Here is a 20,754-nt window from a genome sequence, read left to right on the forward strand (position 1 = left end):
CTTTCGCTGGAGAACTGAGAGGGTTAGCTCCTCCAGCTGGCCACGGTTCCACCCCCAGCTCGTCGAAAAAAAAGAAAAAGATCAAACAGCTTCAAACCATCCCAAAGATCTAGCACTGCTACCTTTAGCTATTTTGAGAGAAAGCTCAAATTTGCTTACTAAGAGAATTGGACTTCAAGAATAAAAGCAGCTGCAGCTGTCTTCAGGCAAAACAAAAGCTGCCCTTGAATTTAAATTTCAGTTCTGCTGTAATTTATGCCGCAACAAAGAAAGATGCCAGTTTGGGAAAGTAGGACTCTGTGCAGAGTAATAACAGGCTTCCCCATTGTCAGAGATGTCATTTGAGCGCTTCTCAAATGTGACAGAGCACTGAAGGGTTTCTGCACATTTCTTCTGCTTCTCGACATTTGTAACAGTCAGGGAGGGTTTCAATATTTTTTGATACAGCTATAGAAGAATTTTTATTTCTCAGTCCAGGAAGGTCTGAATATAAATCTCCGGAAGAATCACTGCAACGCATGACCCAAGGCAGGAGAAGTCAACGGGATTTTTTCCTATTGACTTTGTGAATGCTGGACTCAGGCCCTCAGCAGGAGGATTGCCTGATGTCCCTGGGCCGGCCGCAGGCTTGGCTGCACGGGATTAACTCCTGAGGAATTCAGTGTCGCTACAGGAGGTGGAATAGCCTGACATGAGCAGAAACCAGCTCACTGGGATTAAGCCTAGAGAACAATGACATAGGAGATCGGTCACCCTACATTCAGGAGCGCTGTAAGCAGCTAAGCGCGCCAAACACATAAGCAGGCTAAAAACATCTACCGAGAGTGAGCTTGGCCAGTATGAATAGATGACACCTGGTTGTGCTTTCCTATTGAAAAGTTTCCCAGTACAGCAATTCATTTAACATCCTTTTGGTCCCTGATACATTAAGAGCACCAAGTGCTGAAACACGGTCCCTCCTGTGGATTGAGAAACATTAGCGAGGGCCACCACCGCCTTAGAAAGCTGATTGCCAAGCACATCCCACATTTTGATACCCTCAACTCTAGCAGCTTTATCAGGAGCCGTGTGAAAATTGTCATCGCCTTGTTTTGCGTGGTCCCGAGAATGTCAATTCTCATGTTCACTCAAAAGGCGTCTCGGTGGTTGTGGAGAACAGGCTGAAAGTACTTCTTAAAGACAGATCATAGAGGCAGACAACAACAACCTGTGGTATTTTATAGATCATTTTGATGCCTTTTGTGCAAATACCATAAGCTTTTTACCACTGAAGGCCAGCGCTACCATGTGTGACTAGCACTGGATTTTTGAGGTGTTGCATGATCCTGACTTTTCCTCTGACATCTATAATCGTTCTTCAACACCTACTTTGGAGCAGGCTCCATCCCCAGCCCAGGACTGTGTTGCAGGTCTCCTGCTTTTCTCACCTTTCATCCTGCCGTTCACACATCTTCCCCCAGGCCCGACCCACCTCCTTCCCTCTAGTCTCCAGTTTCCTTCTGTTACTATTTAAAGGGTTTCTTCTTAAACACAACATGCCTAAACAAATTCCTTGCCTTTCCATTAATTGCCTCTACATTCTCCTCTCTATATAGTCAACAGCATAATTATTCTTCTCAGCATTAAAGCCTACAAATAGGCGGACTTTTTATCATTATTCTTAGCTGACATGCATGGATGGCTACATCTATCAAAATCGTTCTGATCTTTCATTCTTAGCGTTTTCCTTTTGTGACAGTGGCATGTTTCAACATCCCATCATTATTCCTATGGCAGGTTCCTCTCCAGCTTCTTCCATATCTAAACTATCCTGAAATTTAACCATTGCCCTAAGTGCAAGGGGAGTTTCAGTCCCACCTCACCGCTTTGTAGACACCAAAGTCAATCCAACTAAGACAAAGCCAAAGGAAATCAAGTTCTTGACTTGCTTCACGCTTACTCTACAAAATGTTTGTGTTTTGGCTAGTCTATTTTTTAATAGATACGTACATCCTAAAATAATTCAAGCAAAGGGGGGACTTGCTTTGGCTCTCTTAAATGGGTATATTTTATGTCCTCCTTATATACCCTATCTGCCCTATAGCACCCCCCAGTAACACCGAGGATTGCAAGGTATGACTAGATTGCTGGAAGTCTGGGTACTAACATAACACCATTGAGTTACACTGCCACTTAATTTCTACAAACTTTTAATAGAAAAATAGTATGTGATCGCAGAAGAATAACTCGATTTCCTTTTTGACTTGGTTTAAAAGTCATTATCGTTCTTTTAAAATGGATTCTTTTAACAGGGCTTATTTAAAATTGAGCTGAATGAGGTATAGAGCCTAAAAAAACCCTCTTACTAAGAACACAAAATTATATCCTAAGTCTCTAAATACAGGCTGTGTCACAGATGACCAGTAAATTCTGTAATCCTTATAGTAATGTTTACTACAGCAATTTTTAAGACAGGCAGTTTGAAAACATCCACATTATTCTGCGAAATGTTACAATACCATTAAAAAAAAAAAAAAAAAAAGAAGGTGGTGATGCAGGTTTTAGTTGAAAACATGCCATTTTAAAATCGAGGCAAAGTTACACAAGCGTAAGAAAAAAACATAAGACATGGTTTCAAAGTCCTCAGGAAATACGTCATCCACTACAGATGGGTTTATCCGAATTTTCAAAAAAACTATTGGGATTAGTTTTTACCTAATACTGCATAAGATGATTACAGCTATTTGTGGCCCTTTAATTCCTGCTAGAAAGAAAATTATGTTTTATAGAGATGTATCTACAAAAAAAACCCAACAAACCCAACCCCGACATAAACCTCTTTCATCCATTCTCATTCTGCAGAACGGCATTTTAAGCTGTAAAATCATGCACTTTTCTTAATGAAATGAAGGCTAGACAAATGTACAGTAGAGGTTTTTAGAAATAAATTGTACTAAACTATGTATTGCACTATAAAAACTGATTAAGCTTCATAAAGAATAGAACTGAAAAAAAAAGTGTTTAGTAGTTTTGACATGTCTATATGACTGTTATTACTCTCTTTTATGGTTTTCCTTTTTTATCTCTGCACAGTGCCTCCAAGATGCTCCATTAGGAGACAATCCCAACAAATGAGGCCTATGGATTTCCGCAGGTTTCATTTCCTGTTCCTTGCAGGGTTTTAAAAACATGAAAAGTTCACATCAGAACAACACGTGCTCCAATTTGAGAGGACGCTGTGATTTTAATATCATCTAGCTGTGGGTGACCCTACAAAATGCGAAAATCCTTACGAGCTCATAACAACAGTACCATAATTCCTCACCACGCACAGAAGGATTGGTACAATCCTTTTCGTGAAGTTAGAATTAACGTAAGAGTAATGTTGATATCTAAATAAGAGTTCTTTCCCTTGCACGCTCCTTCTGAAGAGCTTCTCCTCCTCCCTCCTCTTTGGGCTCGGTTTTCAAAGCATTGTGTTTGGGCCACTGGAGTGTCAATGGGACTCCAGAGACAGCGGCTCCACATGTCGCTTTGAAAATGTGCCTCTCGGCAACTAACTCAGCTGTAACTGAACACGACGACTCCAGCAAGAAGTCCAGCAACAAGAACAGCCCGAAGGGAGAAGGAGAGGCTTTTGAACCCAAATTAAAATGTAAAAGGACAATCGTTCAACAATCCCTCTGCAAATCACTTACAGAACTTTTACTTCCATATTTGCAGTCACTTCTTGCATGTGTAGAATATCCGTATGAAAAATATTGAATCCTCATTTTTCTCACATTACTCCCCCGTTCAAGAAGTCAACAGTTAATATTTATGAAACACGTTGAAGATAAAAACAATCGCGCATGCATTGAGAGCCCAAGTTCAAAGACGGCCGGTTGAATCAAATCACACAAGCATAAATTTGAGAACAAAAGGAACTAGACAACACTAGATCTGAAAAGTGCCTCCAGTTATAATTATTTTTCTTTATCTGCTTTTGTTATACTCAATTTAAGACATCCTACATATTTTCAAAGCATTCTGGAAGTTAACAAGAATTGAACACACATTAAAGGACAGGGATGGTTACAACAGATGAATGTATTTGTAAAGGAATCAAATTCTACTGAAGCTGTGGGACCTACAAGAACTGAATTTGGCACATAAAATTCTGTTAACTTTATGCCTGGTAGGAATGTGCATTTCTGCATCCAGGTTAATGATTCTGTACAAAAATCACATTTGTCATTAGCAGTTACAGCCTAAATAGTCAAAAGGTCAATCAATTCTGGATAAAACTAATGTTTGACAGCTGTAAATGAGATCAAGTTTTGGAAAGCGATGAACACTCGGACTCTGAAAATCAAGTCTAATTAAGATTAGGCACTAAAAAATGGACGCTTTCAAGACCATTAGACATTCTGTAAACATAAAAGACAAAGGAACATTACCAGTACAGAACTTAAAAAGAGACCAGAAGCTCTGCTTTAGGTATTTCTTTTTGTGGTGGTGTGATTTATAGGTGAATGGAAGAAACCATGACGGGGAGCTAAAACAGATGGCATGGAAGTGGGTTTTTTTGGAAATACTGATCATGCAAGAACGTCATTATTGATTGTGTAATAACATCATCTACCACACTTAAAATACTAATGAGAGGTCACTCTTTTGTATTATTCCAGAATCTAGACCAACCAAGTAGCAAACCAAATGTAATACTGAGAGACTTTGAACACATCTTGCAATTCCCAAATCTCTTTTATAAAAAGAAGCATTTAAGAACAAGGAAAAGACATCCACAGCCTACAATTTAAAATGCTATCTAACTTCCGTAACATCACACTCCCCAATGTGTTATTGTGGCAATCAAAAGATTACATTTATTCTTTGGATTCAACCTTAAAGAAGCTACAATCACTTTTTCATTTCTGGCATATGTAATACATCAACAAATATTGCAGTGTAGCCACACACAAAGCCCACATGTTGTTAGAACACTTTGAAGGATTACTTCAAAGTACTGCAGACGCAAATGCACAGCTAATGTCGCTTCTGTGACTTGTGTATTTCTTCAGCACACACTTCTATATCCATAGGTACCTCCATAAAAATAACATAGAAACGCCCCACCTTTTTTTCATTCTTTAGTTCACATCTATGTCTAACCATTTGGTAAATACCATTCATTTATGACTCTATTTCCTTTTTAAAAGAATACACCGCAATTAAAAATTACGTAGGCTTTGAAAAATAAAGCTAATCACTTTAAAGAAGCTGAGAGAAATTACAAGTAAAATAGCATTGACATTAATTACTTCCATTTGCAGGAAATGTTAGTGATTGGTAACATACATTTTTCATAAATGCTACAGAAATTACTGAAACTCTTCCCGGACCTCCATCGTCTTCACAGTGATAGTGCAGTATTGATGTGCCTCTATTTTTATGATATATAACCAAAATTTTTCCCTAACTGCTACTAATTGTAGCTCCGCAATGCGCACGATTGGTACTCTGGCTTCAAACAACCATCACTTGAAGGTACGCGTGCGTCCACAAACATCATTCGTGTTAAGAAACGTGCCCTTCAGACTACTTCTGCACAAAATGTACAGATGTTTGTGAAGGAATAAAACACCAAGGGGCCAGATGCAATGTGAGCAAGAGGGCCGAGGGAGGCAGAGCGAAGGTGATGCAGGGTTACTGCCACCACTTCCCCAAGCACTGCACGGCACAAGGGACAACTGGGATGCCACAGCACACGGGTACACTCATGACCTTGAAAGCATTATATATAATAATTTATGGGCGTTATTTTATAAAAAGTTCCAAAACACCAAGTGCTTGATGTTGACAGATACCATCATTTACGAGGGGAAAAAGGGTCTTTCAAATACATGGAAGAAAGACTGAGTAATACGCCAGCACGTCTATTTGAACACTGCCGTATCACATGGATGGGAATGTTCTGCCAAAGCTTCACTGTGTCCTTCAGCACTTTTCTTGACTAATTTATGAGTTTCTTTGGCTGACGCTTTTCACAAAAACATAATGCAAAAGACACAAAGATTTTAGATGCTACTTTGTGTCAGTGAAATCAATGAAACTTTGGCCATTTACCTGTGTGGAGATGGCTTCATCTTCGACTTTGCAAAACCAGTTATATCTTACTCTGGTTCAGTAATTTCCATTAAAAAAAGGAAAGCAGCAAGGTTTAGGAATAAACCATTCAATGCCTTATCTTGCACGAGCTTTTTGTTACTCTTTCCTTCACTACAAATAAGCAAACACCTTTGAAATATCAGGACAACGAGTTTCCCCATAGAGAACCTAGAAGGATCATCTCAACTGTTCCGTTGTAAACACAAATTAAATAGTGACCAATAAGAAAGTTACCAGGTCTGACCTTGCTCTGGCCTTCAAACGCATACATCCAGTATTAAATTTTAATACCTACCTAGAAGTGCCTCAAACAAGCTGCTCTTAAAGATTCCCATCACCTTTCTGATGGCTTTTTTCAGTTGTTGCTCTTCTGGCTTCTTTAGTTTTTTACAATATTCTTCCAGCAGCACTAAAGCTCGGTCAGTATCTAAAAATGAACAAGTACAAAAAAAAAAAAAAAGTCTTTTATTGGCTCTGGAAAGTATTTAAATGCTCAGATATTAACTCCGTGTTTCTAAAGGCATTGGTCACATGTGTAAAGAACATTGACACCAAATGTTGTTCATTCTGTCGTTAGCTGCACGCCATAAGCAACATGGGCAAAACGGAGAGATTAACCCACCACCACAACAGAAAGATTACTGCATATCTGAGATCTCTCTGCAAAGGGAAAACCATCTTTTGAGTGGCATCTACACCAAGTGTTTAACTTTCATTTACCCAAAACCAGCTGGAAGGTGTAAGTTTTGGACCAAATTACCGTTTGCAGCAGCTACAAAATTATAGACAACAACCATTATGGATACCCATGCAGGAAAACTGGCCTTAAAACATATTCGGAGAAGACATGAAAGTGTTTGCTTGGCATCGGCAGCACTCAGTTCTCTGTTCTCTGAATGGCAAATGTGTATCTGAAAGGCAGGTGTCCAAGAGGGTGGTTGGTTTTGGTTTTTTTCTGTTCCCTCACTACACAAAATTGCTATCTACTTCTTCAGTAAAAATGAGACTTGGATAGCAGACTTTCATTCATGTCTTGGCTCAAATGTAGCAATCCAGCCTTTCACTAAGAGTCCAGAGAAAGAGAGCTCTGTTTCTCCTGCTGCCATTATCTTTGTGCAGTCATTTGCCAAGAGCATGAGTGACATACGAAATTGTATGAAATCCAAACATCACCATGTTACATATAAGAAAACAGAGGAAAATGGAGAATCAGACTTCCCCTTTCCTTCTCCCCATCCGAGCTCACAGAAATGCCCACACACATATATATGACACTGAGATACCTGCACACACGTTTGCAACTACATTGCCACCAAGTTTGCAATAAGATTACCAAACAGTAAGAAAAGCACAAATTAATAATGACAGTAAAACAAGTGCTCAATCTAAATCCCTTACAGTAGAGTTCAATGCAAGCTTCATTACCAGGAGAGGTTCAGACTTCTTAGTTAGACTGAACTCAACGAAGTATTGTAAAAAGGCTTGGAAAGGCTAAACAGACTGCTTTTGTCATTCTTTTTTCTAGATAAAGGAAAGAAAACTTCTTTTTCACTAGATAAAAATTGATCATCTTTGTACATCCAAGGATCTTGAACACGATCCCTCTAGCGTGGGCCTTGTGGTATGACAATTAAAGGAGTTCACAGTAGGGGCAGAGACACAATTTGTATTCTCTAAGTCGATAACATTCTCAAATTAAAAAGGAGAAATATTTAATCAATAATTAATGTTTAAGAAGATGCAATTTCTTTTCTTTCTCCTCACAGAAATTCTGTCTGGTCACGAGCATTTTATCAGAGAAAAGAAAAACATAATGAATAAACAGAAATGGCATTTAAATGTGTGTATATATATATGCACACACATACATAGAAATATATGCATATATGACATATATATGAAGATTAGGGAGCATTTTATAGCAGTGTAGACATTCACACAATGAAGGAGCTCACGGTTCTCTGCTGCCATCACACCTTGAGGCGTTCTCCAAGAGGAAACCCCTTCTTTCCCTGCGAGCTGTCCCCGGGGCAGGTAAGGGTTAGGCAAATGCCTTGTTTCCACCTAAAGCCAGGAGTGCCCTTTGGACCCACTTACAACCTACGGAGCGAGAGATCGGCTCTTTTAAAGGCCAGGTCACACCACCTGGGCTGGGCTCCCACCACACACCACCCAAATCAAAAGCACAGCCTCAAAACAAATCTCTGGGTCCAAGTGGGATATGGTTGGGGTATTCCCACAAATGGCTGGGAATACAGAACTAATTCTATGTGTGAGTTTAGCTTCTTTTGCCTTGAAAACCCCAATCACATCATACCTTTCACTGACCTCATAAGCATCTCCGACCCACCTGTGAAGCCTGTGCTTTCATCTGTATACTGAGAGTTCTGGCTCTACAAAATAATTAGTTAATAACTTAAATCATGGGTTGGAATCAGGCATTTACCTTCCCCCCAGTACAGACAGGCACATGCAATGAACATATGATTACTTATAATCGTATAAAGCAGAGAGTGGTGGAAAACCACTGCAAAGTATCCAGTATTGAGGACACTTTTCAGAAGCGGACTATCTGAGAAATCGGGAAAATGGGATTTGAATGCCTGCCACCCTTTGGGCTCCACACAAGAGACACCCTACCACTCCTTTTTTCCTAGTCACTTGGTGAAGTATGCTGACATCCCCTCCATTAATCACTCCTGCCCTAAAGTGCATGGTTCTTATTTTAAAAAACAGCTACAGAAAAGTAGCATCCTTTGGGGGTACGAGCAGAGTTTTATTTTCACTTAAATTACTATTTTTCAATTCATCAAGATGAAAAAAGCCTACTCTTGGTTGACCCCAAAGCAAGCCCTAAACTCTACAAACTGAACAATCAGCAACAGAGCACAGTTCTAGTGTTAAACCTAAACCCTGGCTAAATCCCAGATCAAGTAATTATCTTCCTGCCTGATTTTCCTCTCTAACTTTAATAGGATACACTAATTTTTACTCCCTCCCTAAGCTCCTGCAGGGAGCCGCAGCTTTTTCCCGCACAATTGCACTTGGTTAGCAGTGTTATCTGGTTTTCCAAAGAACCTGTGGTGGGTTGCATGCGCTGGGAGATCCAGTCAACCCCAGGCTGCCCTACGTTTGCTGAAAGCCACCACTGATGTTCTGGTATCAACTGGAAACCTATTGTGACCAAGAGTATTTTAGCATGTTGGCAAGGGTGCGTGTAACCACTGCTACTGGAGCACTCCTGAAAAGCCAAGGGGTTTACGGAGACTATTCCAATCTCCGGTCATTTTGGCACTAGATTAGGCTTTCAAAAAAAGCAACTTTCAGCCTTTTTGACAAACTTTACTGGATATAAATTACTGGGGACCAGATCTTCATATGGATTTGAACAGGACTTAGCGCGATGGGGCATAATCCTGTTCAGCACCACCGCACAACATTCATACCTCTGCACCACGATCAAACAGAAATATGAAATAATATCATAATATGGCATGTCCGAAGAATACTAAGTACCCTCTCCAAGATAATAATCATCTTCAGCTCCCAGTTATATCCAAAGCAGATGAGGACACCCAGTACTTGCCTGTTTGGGCTGTCTGACAGCTACAAAGTTTAAATAATATTCAGCTGCAAGAACTGACTGCCTGGACTGCAGCACAATAGTCAAATAAGAACCATATTCCCTGCCGCCCAAATTAAACCAAAGTTTCTGAAGCTGAATTCCCACACATTCTTCTCATCAAGAAGAGCAGCAGACTAGTGGTTTTCATGAAGGACTGGATCACTCTACATATGGCATTACAATATCCAATGGAGAACACGGTTAATTTTTAGCAGCCAAAATAAGTCCTGTACCTTCCCGTTGGAGTGTATCATAAATACAACCTAAAAATCTTTGTTGTACGGTACCACTATTCTGCAGTGCTGATACCAAAACCAAATTCAAGCAAGAGCACAAATCCACTGAACACACAATTTAATATCCCAAGTTGTGGGCCTCCGTCTTGATCCCAAGTAGGTTCTTTGTCTGCAACAAAAGACCACTGAAAAGTCAATATCTGCTGAGCCTCATGGAGTCTGCTGGACGTAGCTCTAGTTTTTTCATGGAATTTCACGTCATTTTTCAGAGTTGGAAGGGAGCTCTAGAGATCGTCTAGTCCAACTCCCCCGCTAAAGCAGGATTGCCCAGAGCACGTCACTCAGGACTGCAGCCAGGCGGGTCTTGAAAATCTCCAGAGAAGGGGACTCCGCACCCTCCCTGGGCAGCCTGTTCCAGTGCTCTGTCACCCTCACCGTAAAGAAGTTTTTCCTCATATTTGATCGGAACTTTCTATGCTCCAGCTTGTGCCCGTTACCCCTTGTCCTGTCACGGGGAACCACTGAAAAGAGTCTGGCACCATCCTCCTTAAACCCACCCTTTAGATACTCACATGCCATAATAAGGTCTCCCCTCAGCCTTCTCTTCTCCAGGCTAAAGAGTCCCAGCTCTCTCAGCCTTTCCTCGTGAGGGAGATGCTCCAGTCCCTCAGTCACCTTTGTTGCCCTTCACTGGACTCTCTCCAGTAGTTCCCTGTCCCTCTTGAACTGGGGAGCCCAGAACTGGATGCAGTATTCCAGTTGTGGCCTCACCAGTGCAGAGTAGAGGGGGAGAATGACCTCCCTTGACCTGCTGGCCACACTCTTCCCTATGCTGCCCAGAATTCCGTTAGCCTTCTTGGCGACAAGGGCACATTGCTGGCTCATGGATAATTTACTGTCCACCAAGACCCCCAGATCCTTTTCTTCAGAGCTGCTTTCCAGCAGGTCCACCCCTAACCTATACTGGTGCCTGACATTCTTCCTTCCCAGGTGCAGGACTCTACACTTGTCCTTGTTGAACCTCATTAGGTTCTTCTCTGCCCGGCTCCCCAGCCTGTCTAGGTCACACTGGATGGCAGCACGGCCCTCTGGGGTGTCGGCCACCCCTCCCAGTTTGGTATCATCAGCAAACTTACTGAGCAGACACTCTGTCCCCTCATCCAGGTCGTTGATGAATAATATGTTAAACAATACTGGTCCAAATATTGACCCCTGGGGGACACCACTGGTTACAGACCTCCAACTCAACCCTGCTCCATTAATCACAACCCTCTGAGTCCTGTCACACAGCCAGCTCTCGAGCCACCTCACTGTCCCCTTGTCTAGTCCACACTTCCTCAGCTTCCTAAGGAGGATGTTATGAGAGACAGTGTCAAAAGCCTCGCTGAAGTCAAGGTAGATGACATCTGCTGCTCCGCCCTCCTCTAGCCAAGCAGTTATAACATCATAGAAGGCTACCAGATTGGTCAAGCATGATTTACCCTTGGTAAATCCATGTTGACCACTTCCAATAACTTCCTGCTCTTGAACGTGCTTGGATACGATATCCAGAACAAGTCGCCCACCTTTTCTTTGCATATTATGACGCTATGTTTTAAATTAGCACATAACATTAAATTAAACCAAACGTAATATTACACAGAGCCTGATTACACAAGCTCTGACTAATATGACTGATCCTACTGGCTTTGAAAGATGACTTTGACAAGAACCATTCAGAAGATAGTCCTACAAAAACTCACCTCTATTCTAGACAATACCTGCATTACTGTTTTGTTAAAATAAATCATACTCAAACATCTTAATACAATAATAACCAAAAAATTCTTTAAGGATAAAAGAGAGTTTATGCACCTACAGGGATTATCAATTAACCCAAGATAACTAACAGTTCTGTAGATTTTGTCACTTTATCACTCCATAATTTTTTAACTAGTTCAGGAATGTTTGTGGTTTATGCTACTGATCAGGAAGTCAGCAATTGCTACAATACAACAAATGGAAGATACGTGATATGGAAAGAAAACTGTAGATCAGTAACTTTGCTTATTGTATGTCTTTGGAAAACTGTTTCCTCCCTCAAATAATCTAAAGTTTTATCACACAAGATATTATTTTTCTTCTACAGAATGAGTCTCTGCTTAATATAATGTACTGATTTATACAAGAATTAAAAAAAGGCAAATCCTTTCCTTGGAGTTATTATTCTGAATGGGATCATTAGCAAATAATCCACACTTTATAGTCCCCACACTTTATAGACACATTTTTATGTAATGTAGATTTTTAAAGCTCTGTAAATAGGCAGTTACAGTATAGAGCCAGAATATCTCTTGGGTCAATGCTTATACATCTGATGAAATAAAAAAAAAATTATATAGAAAAAGTGTTGTTAATACAACTCAAGTTACATTTGAAGGAAACGTAACTTCAGTACAGCTTCCAGAGAAAAAGTGTCCCAGGGATACTGCCAACAAGAAATAAAACCATACGTACACGCAGGTACAAAGTAATGTCTTGTATATACCAGGAGACATGAACTTCCAACCAACAGAAAATTGCTTCTTAAAGCATCACTCTTAAAGTGTAAGCTAAACATATGAAAGACTAAAGGTCACACTTAGACATATTTAAAAGCAAAGAAGGAACTTCTGCAATTAATTTATCATCTACTTCGATAAAACGACGTTAAAATCATTTCTACCTTAGCTACTTCTCAGGGTCCATATGGAAGATCTGGATGCCACTTGCAATACTAACCAGTACCTTAAAGCAGAAGGATTCCCTTCCTCTCCTGGTTTATTTCCGAGTCTTTGCCATGCTCTCATTTTTTTGCAAGAACATTTTCAAATCACTGAAACTCCACATAGGCAAGGGGACACAGAACAAATGAGCTTCAGTTTTTTGCAGTGGAACGGCGCTCTGCTTCTGATTACATGAATGTGTTTAAGTGGTTGGAAATCTTATGGAGTTACGTATACAAAAACTGAGCGACGTGCTTCCATGGCGCAGGTGCACGGCGCTTGTGAGGACACCCGTACAACTGTCGAGTGAGTAAAGAAAAGCATGTCAGTGCTCTGAAATCAAAACGTCATTATTTTAAGAACACTTTACACTGGTCTAAACAACTCCACAGCTGCAGCACTACAGAGGAACAAGCTCCACGGTGTACCTGAAATACCTGTACATTAGTTTGACTCTGCAGACCCAACGCTCAACTATTTACTTAAGAAAATATGAACACCTCTGGGAGTTTCACTTGCTTGAAGGCAGCAGGATTGGACTTCACTTACACACCCTTTGAGTTCATCTAACTATAACTACTGCAGCACTTGAAGTATAGTACCGGCGGAGTTGAAGCGCTGCAGCTCTGCTGGTGTGGAGACAGTTGTGTTGATTAAAAAGCCTTTGATACGAACCGTGCCTTCGTATGGGACAGAAAATGACACAACTGTGCCCGCACATGGCCGTTCACACAACATGACGTCTATGGGACCAGGTACAGGATACAGGAAACAGTTTTCCTACATATCTCCCAGATGTTATACAAACAATTTATCCTTTAGATGAACTAAATATATTAGATCTGAAGATAATTTATAAGTATATATGAATTTCAATAATTAAGTTGGAAAATATTTGACTAACAGGATTAATTGAAACTATACAAGAAAGATAAAACTGATTCAAAAACAGTCTCCAAGAAGATCCATTTTCGAAACTCCTCAAACCAGGGTACGTTGAATGATGATGACTCAAAACAAAGAAACCGATGATGGAAGCACCACATAATTCAGGCAGATGCTGTTACGTACCTACTTTCAAGGCCTTAGAGCTCCTTCTGGCCACAATAAAGCCATACAGGCTGAACTCTCTATGGACCCATATACAATACAGGACCAAACAATGGTTTTGTGGACAAGTTGCTATGCTTTGAACACCTGCAAGTCTGCTGAGAGCTGCTGCTGCCTTCCACAGGGGTATGATCCTGTCACCCAACTCCTGCTACAAAGCAAAGTAGCTCAGAAGATGGAGGGGAAAAAAAGCAAATATGATTCCAAACTCATCAGGAGCTGGAAACTTCAGCTCTGGGGCCCACAGCACAAGAAGGACATGGACCTGTTGGAGCGGGTCCAGAAGAGGCCACAAAGATGACCAGAGGGCTGGAGCCCCTCTGCTGTGAGGACAGGCTGAGAGAGTTGGGATTGTTCAGCCTGGAGAAGAGAAGGCTCCGGGGACACCTTATAGCGGCCTTCCAGCACCTAAAGGGGGCTCATAAGAAAGATGGGGACAGACTTTCTCCTAGTGCCTGTTGCGACAGGACAAGGGGTAATGGCTTCAAACTAAAAGAGGGTACGTTTAGACTAGACATAAGGAAGAAATTTTTTATGGGTGGGTTGCTAAAGGTGGTGAAACACTGGCCCAGATTACCCAGAGAGGTGGTAGATGCCGCATCCCTGGAAATATTCCAGGTCAGGCTGAAGGGAGCTCTGAGCAACCTGGTCTAGTTGGAGATGTCCCTGCCCACTGCATGGGGGCTGGACCAGGTGGCCTTTAAAGGTCCCTTCCAACCCAAACCATTCTGTGATTCTAAACTTCTGCCTGGCGCATGCAGGACATCAGAGTCAGCTGGGTCACGGTGCCCTGCACCAGCACAAGGCAGCATCAGCAGCCGCTGCCTCTCAGAGAACACCAAGCCTAGAACAGTCTATCGGGGCGATTAGCACCATATTTGCATTTCTTTCCTCCCATTGGCATCAGAGTTTGTGAATGAAAAGACTTTTGGGGTGCAACAGTATGGAAAAATGTTGACTTAAAAGAAATGAAAAATATTATTGTTTCATTAGTGACAGATATTTAACGTAAGTTAAGATCTAACCCTTACTGAGTTGATAAGGTTAAGATTTTTTTAATTTCAATTTATCTTTTTTTTTTTTTTAATTGTATCTGCTCCCTTTCCTAAGAGGGATTTTCATTATTTTCTGACTTGCAAAGCCTATGGCATCGGTGTCTTTTTAAAGAAAAACACACCAACACATTTCACGAGACCCTCTTCAGCTTCTGGAGAACCAGAACTGGGGAAATGTAGGGCACTGAAGCTGGAAAAGGCATGAAGAATGGAGGAGGAAAAACGCGGCAGCCAAAATAGAAGTGAGAAATGCAATCAGAGCACCAGGAAAGAGAGCACGAAGTTTTCTCAGTGAACTTTTGGTGACTTGCGAAGAAAAGGATCTCCAAAACTACTTTCACTTTTGGAGAGTTCACACCTTCGTTTAGATGACGGCTGCCAAAAGAGGCAGAGGTCTGAGCAAACACTGTTCCCTGCCTCAATTATTTTAAGATCTCTTGATTCAATCCTCTGCTTTGGAAAGTTCAAAAAATTAAAATGAGTTGTTACAGATCAAGGGGAGGGGACGCAGTAGTCTACAATAAATTGCCAGGCAGCCTGATCCAAGCCGAAACCATCAGTAACTCATTTACCTTTCTTAATCTTCACAGACAACAGCAAACACAAAGGAGTAGATCGTGTTAATACGCAATGCTCTGTACGTGCAGAGGAGGTGTAAGCCAGTTAAATTTTAGAAAGAAATACAAAAAACAGCACACTAAGAAGGTTGAGAAAAACACAAGCTGTAGGCTCCGATGCTTCAAAAGCCTCGAGAACTATCAGACAAATGACAATCATAAAATAGTTACATATAAACAGCAATATGAGACGCAAATTAATCTAGCGGATTGCACAGAGGGAGAGCAGACGGGGAGTATGTGGCCCTGTACAAAGCAGAAAGCTCTCAGCATCTCCGCAGTAGGACTTCGCTGAACTATCAGGAAAAGGCAACACACGGGTTACGCAACCTTGTGGGACCCCACGGCATTAGGTAGGTGACCCAATGACTATCACCAATGACTATCACCCAGTAGGTGACCAAATACTATCACAACAAACAAGCAAAAGGGTTAAAAATAACAGCTCCTGAGGGTATGCATGACACCTAAACCCACCTTCTGTCCTGCTAGGGAAAACAAGTGGATGGGAAAGGGGGATCACCAGGCAGGCTTATTTCTGGGGTTTCAGCTTTTAGGAACCAGATCAGCACAGAGAGGAGACTGACACGTGGTCTGGGAAGATTAATCTTGGGCCAGTGGAGGGACTCCCTCAAGGAATGATATTTAAATTTAAAGTCGCATTCTGAGTTGCCCTCGCTCTCCGTTAAGTGTAAAAAGAAGTGCAACCTCCCTAAATTAACCGTAGCCTTGGTGAATTCTCTGCACAGACTGCAAAACACAAATTTAGAAGGGTTTAGTTGTGAAGCGACGTTATTCTAGACCTTGACACTCTTAGCAGACAAGAAATGGGCCAGATATTCTGTGAGAAGAACCGCTATGCAAGCACAACAGCAAATTCCACAGAGCAAGGCAATATTATATACTCAGGAATATTCCGGGGAAACCAGGCATCCGAATGCCGAGGGAAATTGGACTAGAGTCAGGGGGACGGGCAGCTCTGCACTGAACGCTGTTAACACGCAGTGGCACAAGGAGCCGGCGCAAAAGGCAGCAAGCAAAGGGCAGAAGCTGCCCAGCAGACTCCGGTTACAGAATATTGATTTGTGCAGATGATGCAACGACGAGGGCTAAATGCCCTGTGAGCCAGGTTGCTTTGAAGGGCATGAGTTACGCTGTGATCTGTCAGCTGAATCCTCCAAGAAACAAATTACAGACAGAGCCTGGAGGAGCCCTATTAGGTTTCCAGTTTGCCTCCCTGCTGTGCAGAAGGACCCGGACCTACATGCAGTCTGACTGCACTGGGAACCTCCGACAAAATCCGCACGATCCCTCACCATCTGATTTCAGTGCTTGAAGGTCCTAGTGTTGTTCTTCTACTATATAATTTCCATCTCTTTTGTTATCAATCAGGACAACTACTTCTTGTCCTCCAGATGTCGATGCGGAAAGCAAACCACCATTATTCCCTTTACAGCCTCTTCTACTTTGTGTGACTTGGCATGTCCCTCCCCTGCTCGGTCTCCTTTTGCCCAGGCTAAACAGTTCCAGCCCTTGCAACTTTTGTCCACGGTTCACGTTTCCAAAGGCTCTTATTCTCTTTTCTGGAATTAAATTTATCTTAAAGCACAATCTCTAAACTCCAACAGTAACGCCACAGAACACAGACCGGTGGATGAAGGTGGACAGAAGTAGCATCAGCTTTATGGAACACGATGCACACACACAAATGACCACAGAAGCGATGACAATAACAGAGTTCTTGGGTTCTTTTTTAGCTTGTTTGTTCAGAATCAGACGTTTTTTCTAATTTACTATAAGGAAAAATGGCTCCTTAAGAAAAAACTCAATTATCAACGATGATTAGCTGCAATGTAAGGTTGTTGTCTAAGTATCTTCACACTTGATTTTACAACATGTAACCATACACCTATTCTGTTAAACTGCTGCCTTTACATATTTTTTAAATATATTCCTTTAAACTTGATTAACTGTACTTACCCAAGGAATAGGATAACTACACAAAGATCAGTTAGTGACTGGCTCAGCATAAAATCACAAACTTTTCTCCAGCATTTCTGCTCATCAGAAAGCGTCTCGGAATCCAAGCTGCATTCCTGCTTCGGTGCCCCAGGTGGGAATATCTGACCCCTGGAATCCCACAGATATCCATCCCTCCTCTACTCGCCCCTTCCTGTCAACTACAATTAAATCTTGAAAAAATACTTAGTATTTGGTGTATAATATGATAATTTTACGTGTCGCTCTTTACCATAATAAGGAAGAGTCTATTTACTTCTTCATTTTCAACGGCTCGCTCTGGGACCTGGATTCTTCCCACCACTTCTCTTCAGGGACCACAGAAGGGCTTTTAGCAACTGCTGATACCAGCTGCTCATCCCATCGGGGCCATTCTTTTTTTTCCAATGAGCTCTTTTTTCCCCAGCCACATCAAAGGTAATGTGGGGCCAGGGCGTTAGCGATTCTTTCTCAAATTTCTTGACCTGGCTGCATAGAACGTTCATGTCTCAGAGGCCAGAGCGAGACGATTCTGCGGCCCTGGACTCCTTCTAAAACTACAGAAACCCTGCAAATGTAAGTGGCTTCACCTGAACTTCTTGTTTCTGCCTTTCACGTGTCACAACGTTAAAATCTAGGTGTTAAAACACTAAAATTAAATCAACAATGCAAATATGAGGATAGAACGAAAAATGAAGCCACAAACTGCCAAAATGATGTAGCACCAAATGAAAACCTCTTATTTATGCAGCAGAATAAATGCAAATTGATGTCTTAACAGTGTAAAATCATTAAAGAGCCCTGCTTTGAAGAGCTTACAATCTAATTGTATGGAATACACAAAACTAGTGGAACTTGATGTAGAGTTACAAGAGTAAAAGGCAGAAGTCATACACTTATTACATCTGCTGTGATGGGTTTTTTTCTTTACGAGAACATTCAACATCAAAATTATCCTGAATGTGAAAACTGGAATGAGACAGAAAGCTAACAAAAAGATGCCTGTTCTGGAATAAATAACTGCCAAATACAGAAGTATTATTTCACATGAAAGAAAAAAAAACACGGAATTAAGAAAATTCAGATCTAACTCAGTAACTGGCATCTTTCTAGGGATGCAAAAAAAATAAAATGGAATGAGATTAAATCGCCTTTATTTATTACCAAGATACGCATTATGGTCTTACATTTTCTCACATTCACTTTGGCACTTTTCATTTAAGAACCTTTGTATTAGACTGGTCTCCCGAGTTGATAAACCAGACACATGCCTCCAGGCAACAACAGAAAATTAATTCTATGCTTTGGACATTAAACAATTGAATCTGTAGATCTGCAAAGTTTGGTTTGGGGTTTGTTAGTGGTGTTTTGGGGTGGTTTGGTTTTTTTTGTTAAAAGCACAGCTCAGCCGGCACCCATCTGCCAGGCGGTATTACTGCAGCGCACAACACCTTGGCCTGAACTGGAAGGTGACTTGAATTATTCCACTACAGCATAATGTGATCTACGCCCTACAGCCAGGGGAGAGAAGAGCACTGTAAAACATAAAATATTGGTTTCTGTTTGCAAACCCATAAATTGTACAGATTTGCTCTTTCCAGGAAACTCTACATGACTCAATTCCCCAATAAACGTGTTTTGAAGGAAGCACTGACCTCTTCATCCCAAAAGTGAAGACAGACTTAAGGACATTTGCATTGACTTGTTCTGGGGAAGAGAGTTTAATGCCACGAAAGGCTCCTCTAGACCACAGCCATTAACAAGCAAATGGTTTCTACACAGATTTTGGACGCTGGTTACCACTCTCACCACCCATCGGGGCAAGGCAGCTTTTTTCTGGGATGAATATGGCAAGAGAAAACATGATCTTTACTTTTATGAACATGTTGTTTGGCGCTGTTTTAATCTGCAGTTAATACAAGAAAATATCATCGTGAAACAGACCTTAAATACTTGTAAGAAGCAAGAATCTGGTATGATCTGACCAAAATAAGGAAATCTGAGTGAGGGAGATTTTTCTCATTTTGCTGGAGACTGCAAAATCATCTTTTATAACACGTGGCCACTAGTTACAAATTCAGATTTTTCTCTGTGGTCACCCTCTGACATCTAACACGGCCATCTGGAACAAATCCAGAAGGAAAGAAGAGAGGATGAGAAGGGAAAAATATGCTTAGAATGCAAGACACCATTACTTCTCCTGAGCGCAATATGCATTTAACAGGAACGGAGGAGAGGATGCACAGCTGCCTCTTGTGTCTGTATCAACACTATGGTTGCCTGCAGTTCTAGTGACTAACAGTACAATAATTTTATAACACTTTTTTTCCCCCACAAAAAGAATGAATAGTGTTAATTTATAGCATTCACAGAACACACGACGTCAGCTTTCATAAATATCTCAGGTAAGGAGATGTTTTTTCCACTAAAATTTATATGAGAGTCTGAGACATCATCTGACTGCGTGGAGTGAGTTAGCGTGGTTGCCCTACGTTCCCTCCGCGGTCCGTGGGGAGAGAGAAGATGACAATTGTCAAAAAGACAATTCAGATCTCAGGTTAAGATGGCCTTTGAAGGTGGATCTCTCTCTGCTGACCAAAGCAGCCCTCCAGGACAACAAGCTGGGCACCCTACGTCGGTGAGGCAACTCCAATGGGATGGATCCACATCAAACAGCTGGCAAAGACCAGAACAATGGTAGAGCTGGAAAAAGACTAGAAATGTCACTATTCCCAGTCCAGAGCCCACTTAGCTTTGCAGCCTGCATTTCTGTAACAAAGGCTTGTTCTGTGTAATGCCTGCTCCTATAGTCCTTTTGTGTGCAAAATATCTCACTGTTTCTCAGGGAGTAAACAATGTCTGGCTGGAAAAAAAAAAAAGGATTCCTGCCATAAAAGCAGCTACACCTTTAAATCAAAGCTTTATGGTAAAAGTTGGCAACGTTTAGATAGCCGTTTTCTGCCACTTGTTTAACTCTTGGAAAACTAAAATTGTTCTTTCCACAGTCTGTAAGCACAACCTACAACTTTGCGCTGCTCCCGTTCAATTCACTGTAAAAACTGAGTGGAAGTTGACCAGAACTTGGAGTGAAAAATGAGGACTTTTAGCCATGTACTTGTTCAGTAACTGAAAAGACAAAAAGCCTGTAACACCAATGACTTATGAGAAGTAAAAGGGAAATAAAAATCTCCAATACGTGCTGGATTTCCTGCTGTAAGCCGTAAGGAGCCTCCGACTACA

The 20,754-nt window shown here is 41.3% G+C and overlaps 1 protein-coding gene across 12 annotated transcripts in view; it reads right to left on the reverse strand.

Moving 5' to 3' along the window:
* DLG2 (discs large MAGUK scaffold protein 2) overlaps nucleotides 1-20,754 on the reverse strand; it is a 1,057,033-nt gene that overhangs the window by 1,030,172 nt on the left and 6,107 nt on the right. For all 12 annotated transcript variants that reach the window (XM_054188265.1, XM_054188269.1, XM_054188274.1 and 9 more), the window contains one exon: nucleotides 6,425-6,556. In XM_054188265.1, coding sequence (XP_054044240.1) covers nucleotides 6,425-6,556 — 132 coding nt within the window. The remainder of the gene's footprint in view (nucleotides 1-6,424; nucleotides 6,557-20,754) is intronic.

This window comes from Rissa tridactyla, chromosome 1, assembly GCF_028500815.1.
Source record: "Rissa tridactyla isolate bRisTri1 chromosome 1, bRisTri1.patW.cur.20221130, whole genome shotgun sequence".
Lineage (NCBI taxonomy): Eukaryota > Metazoa > Chordata > Aves > Charadriiformes > Laridae > Rissa > Rissa tridactyla.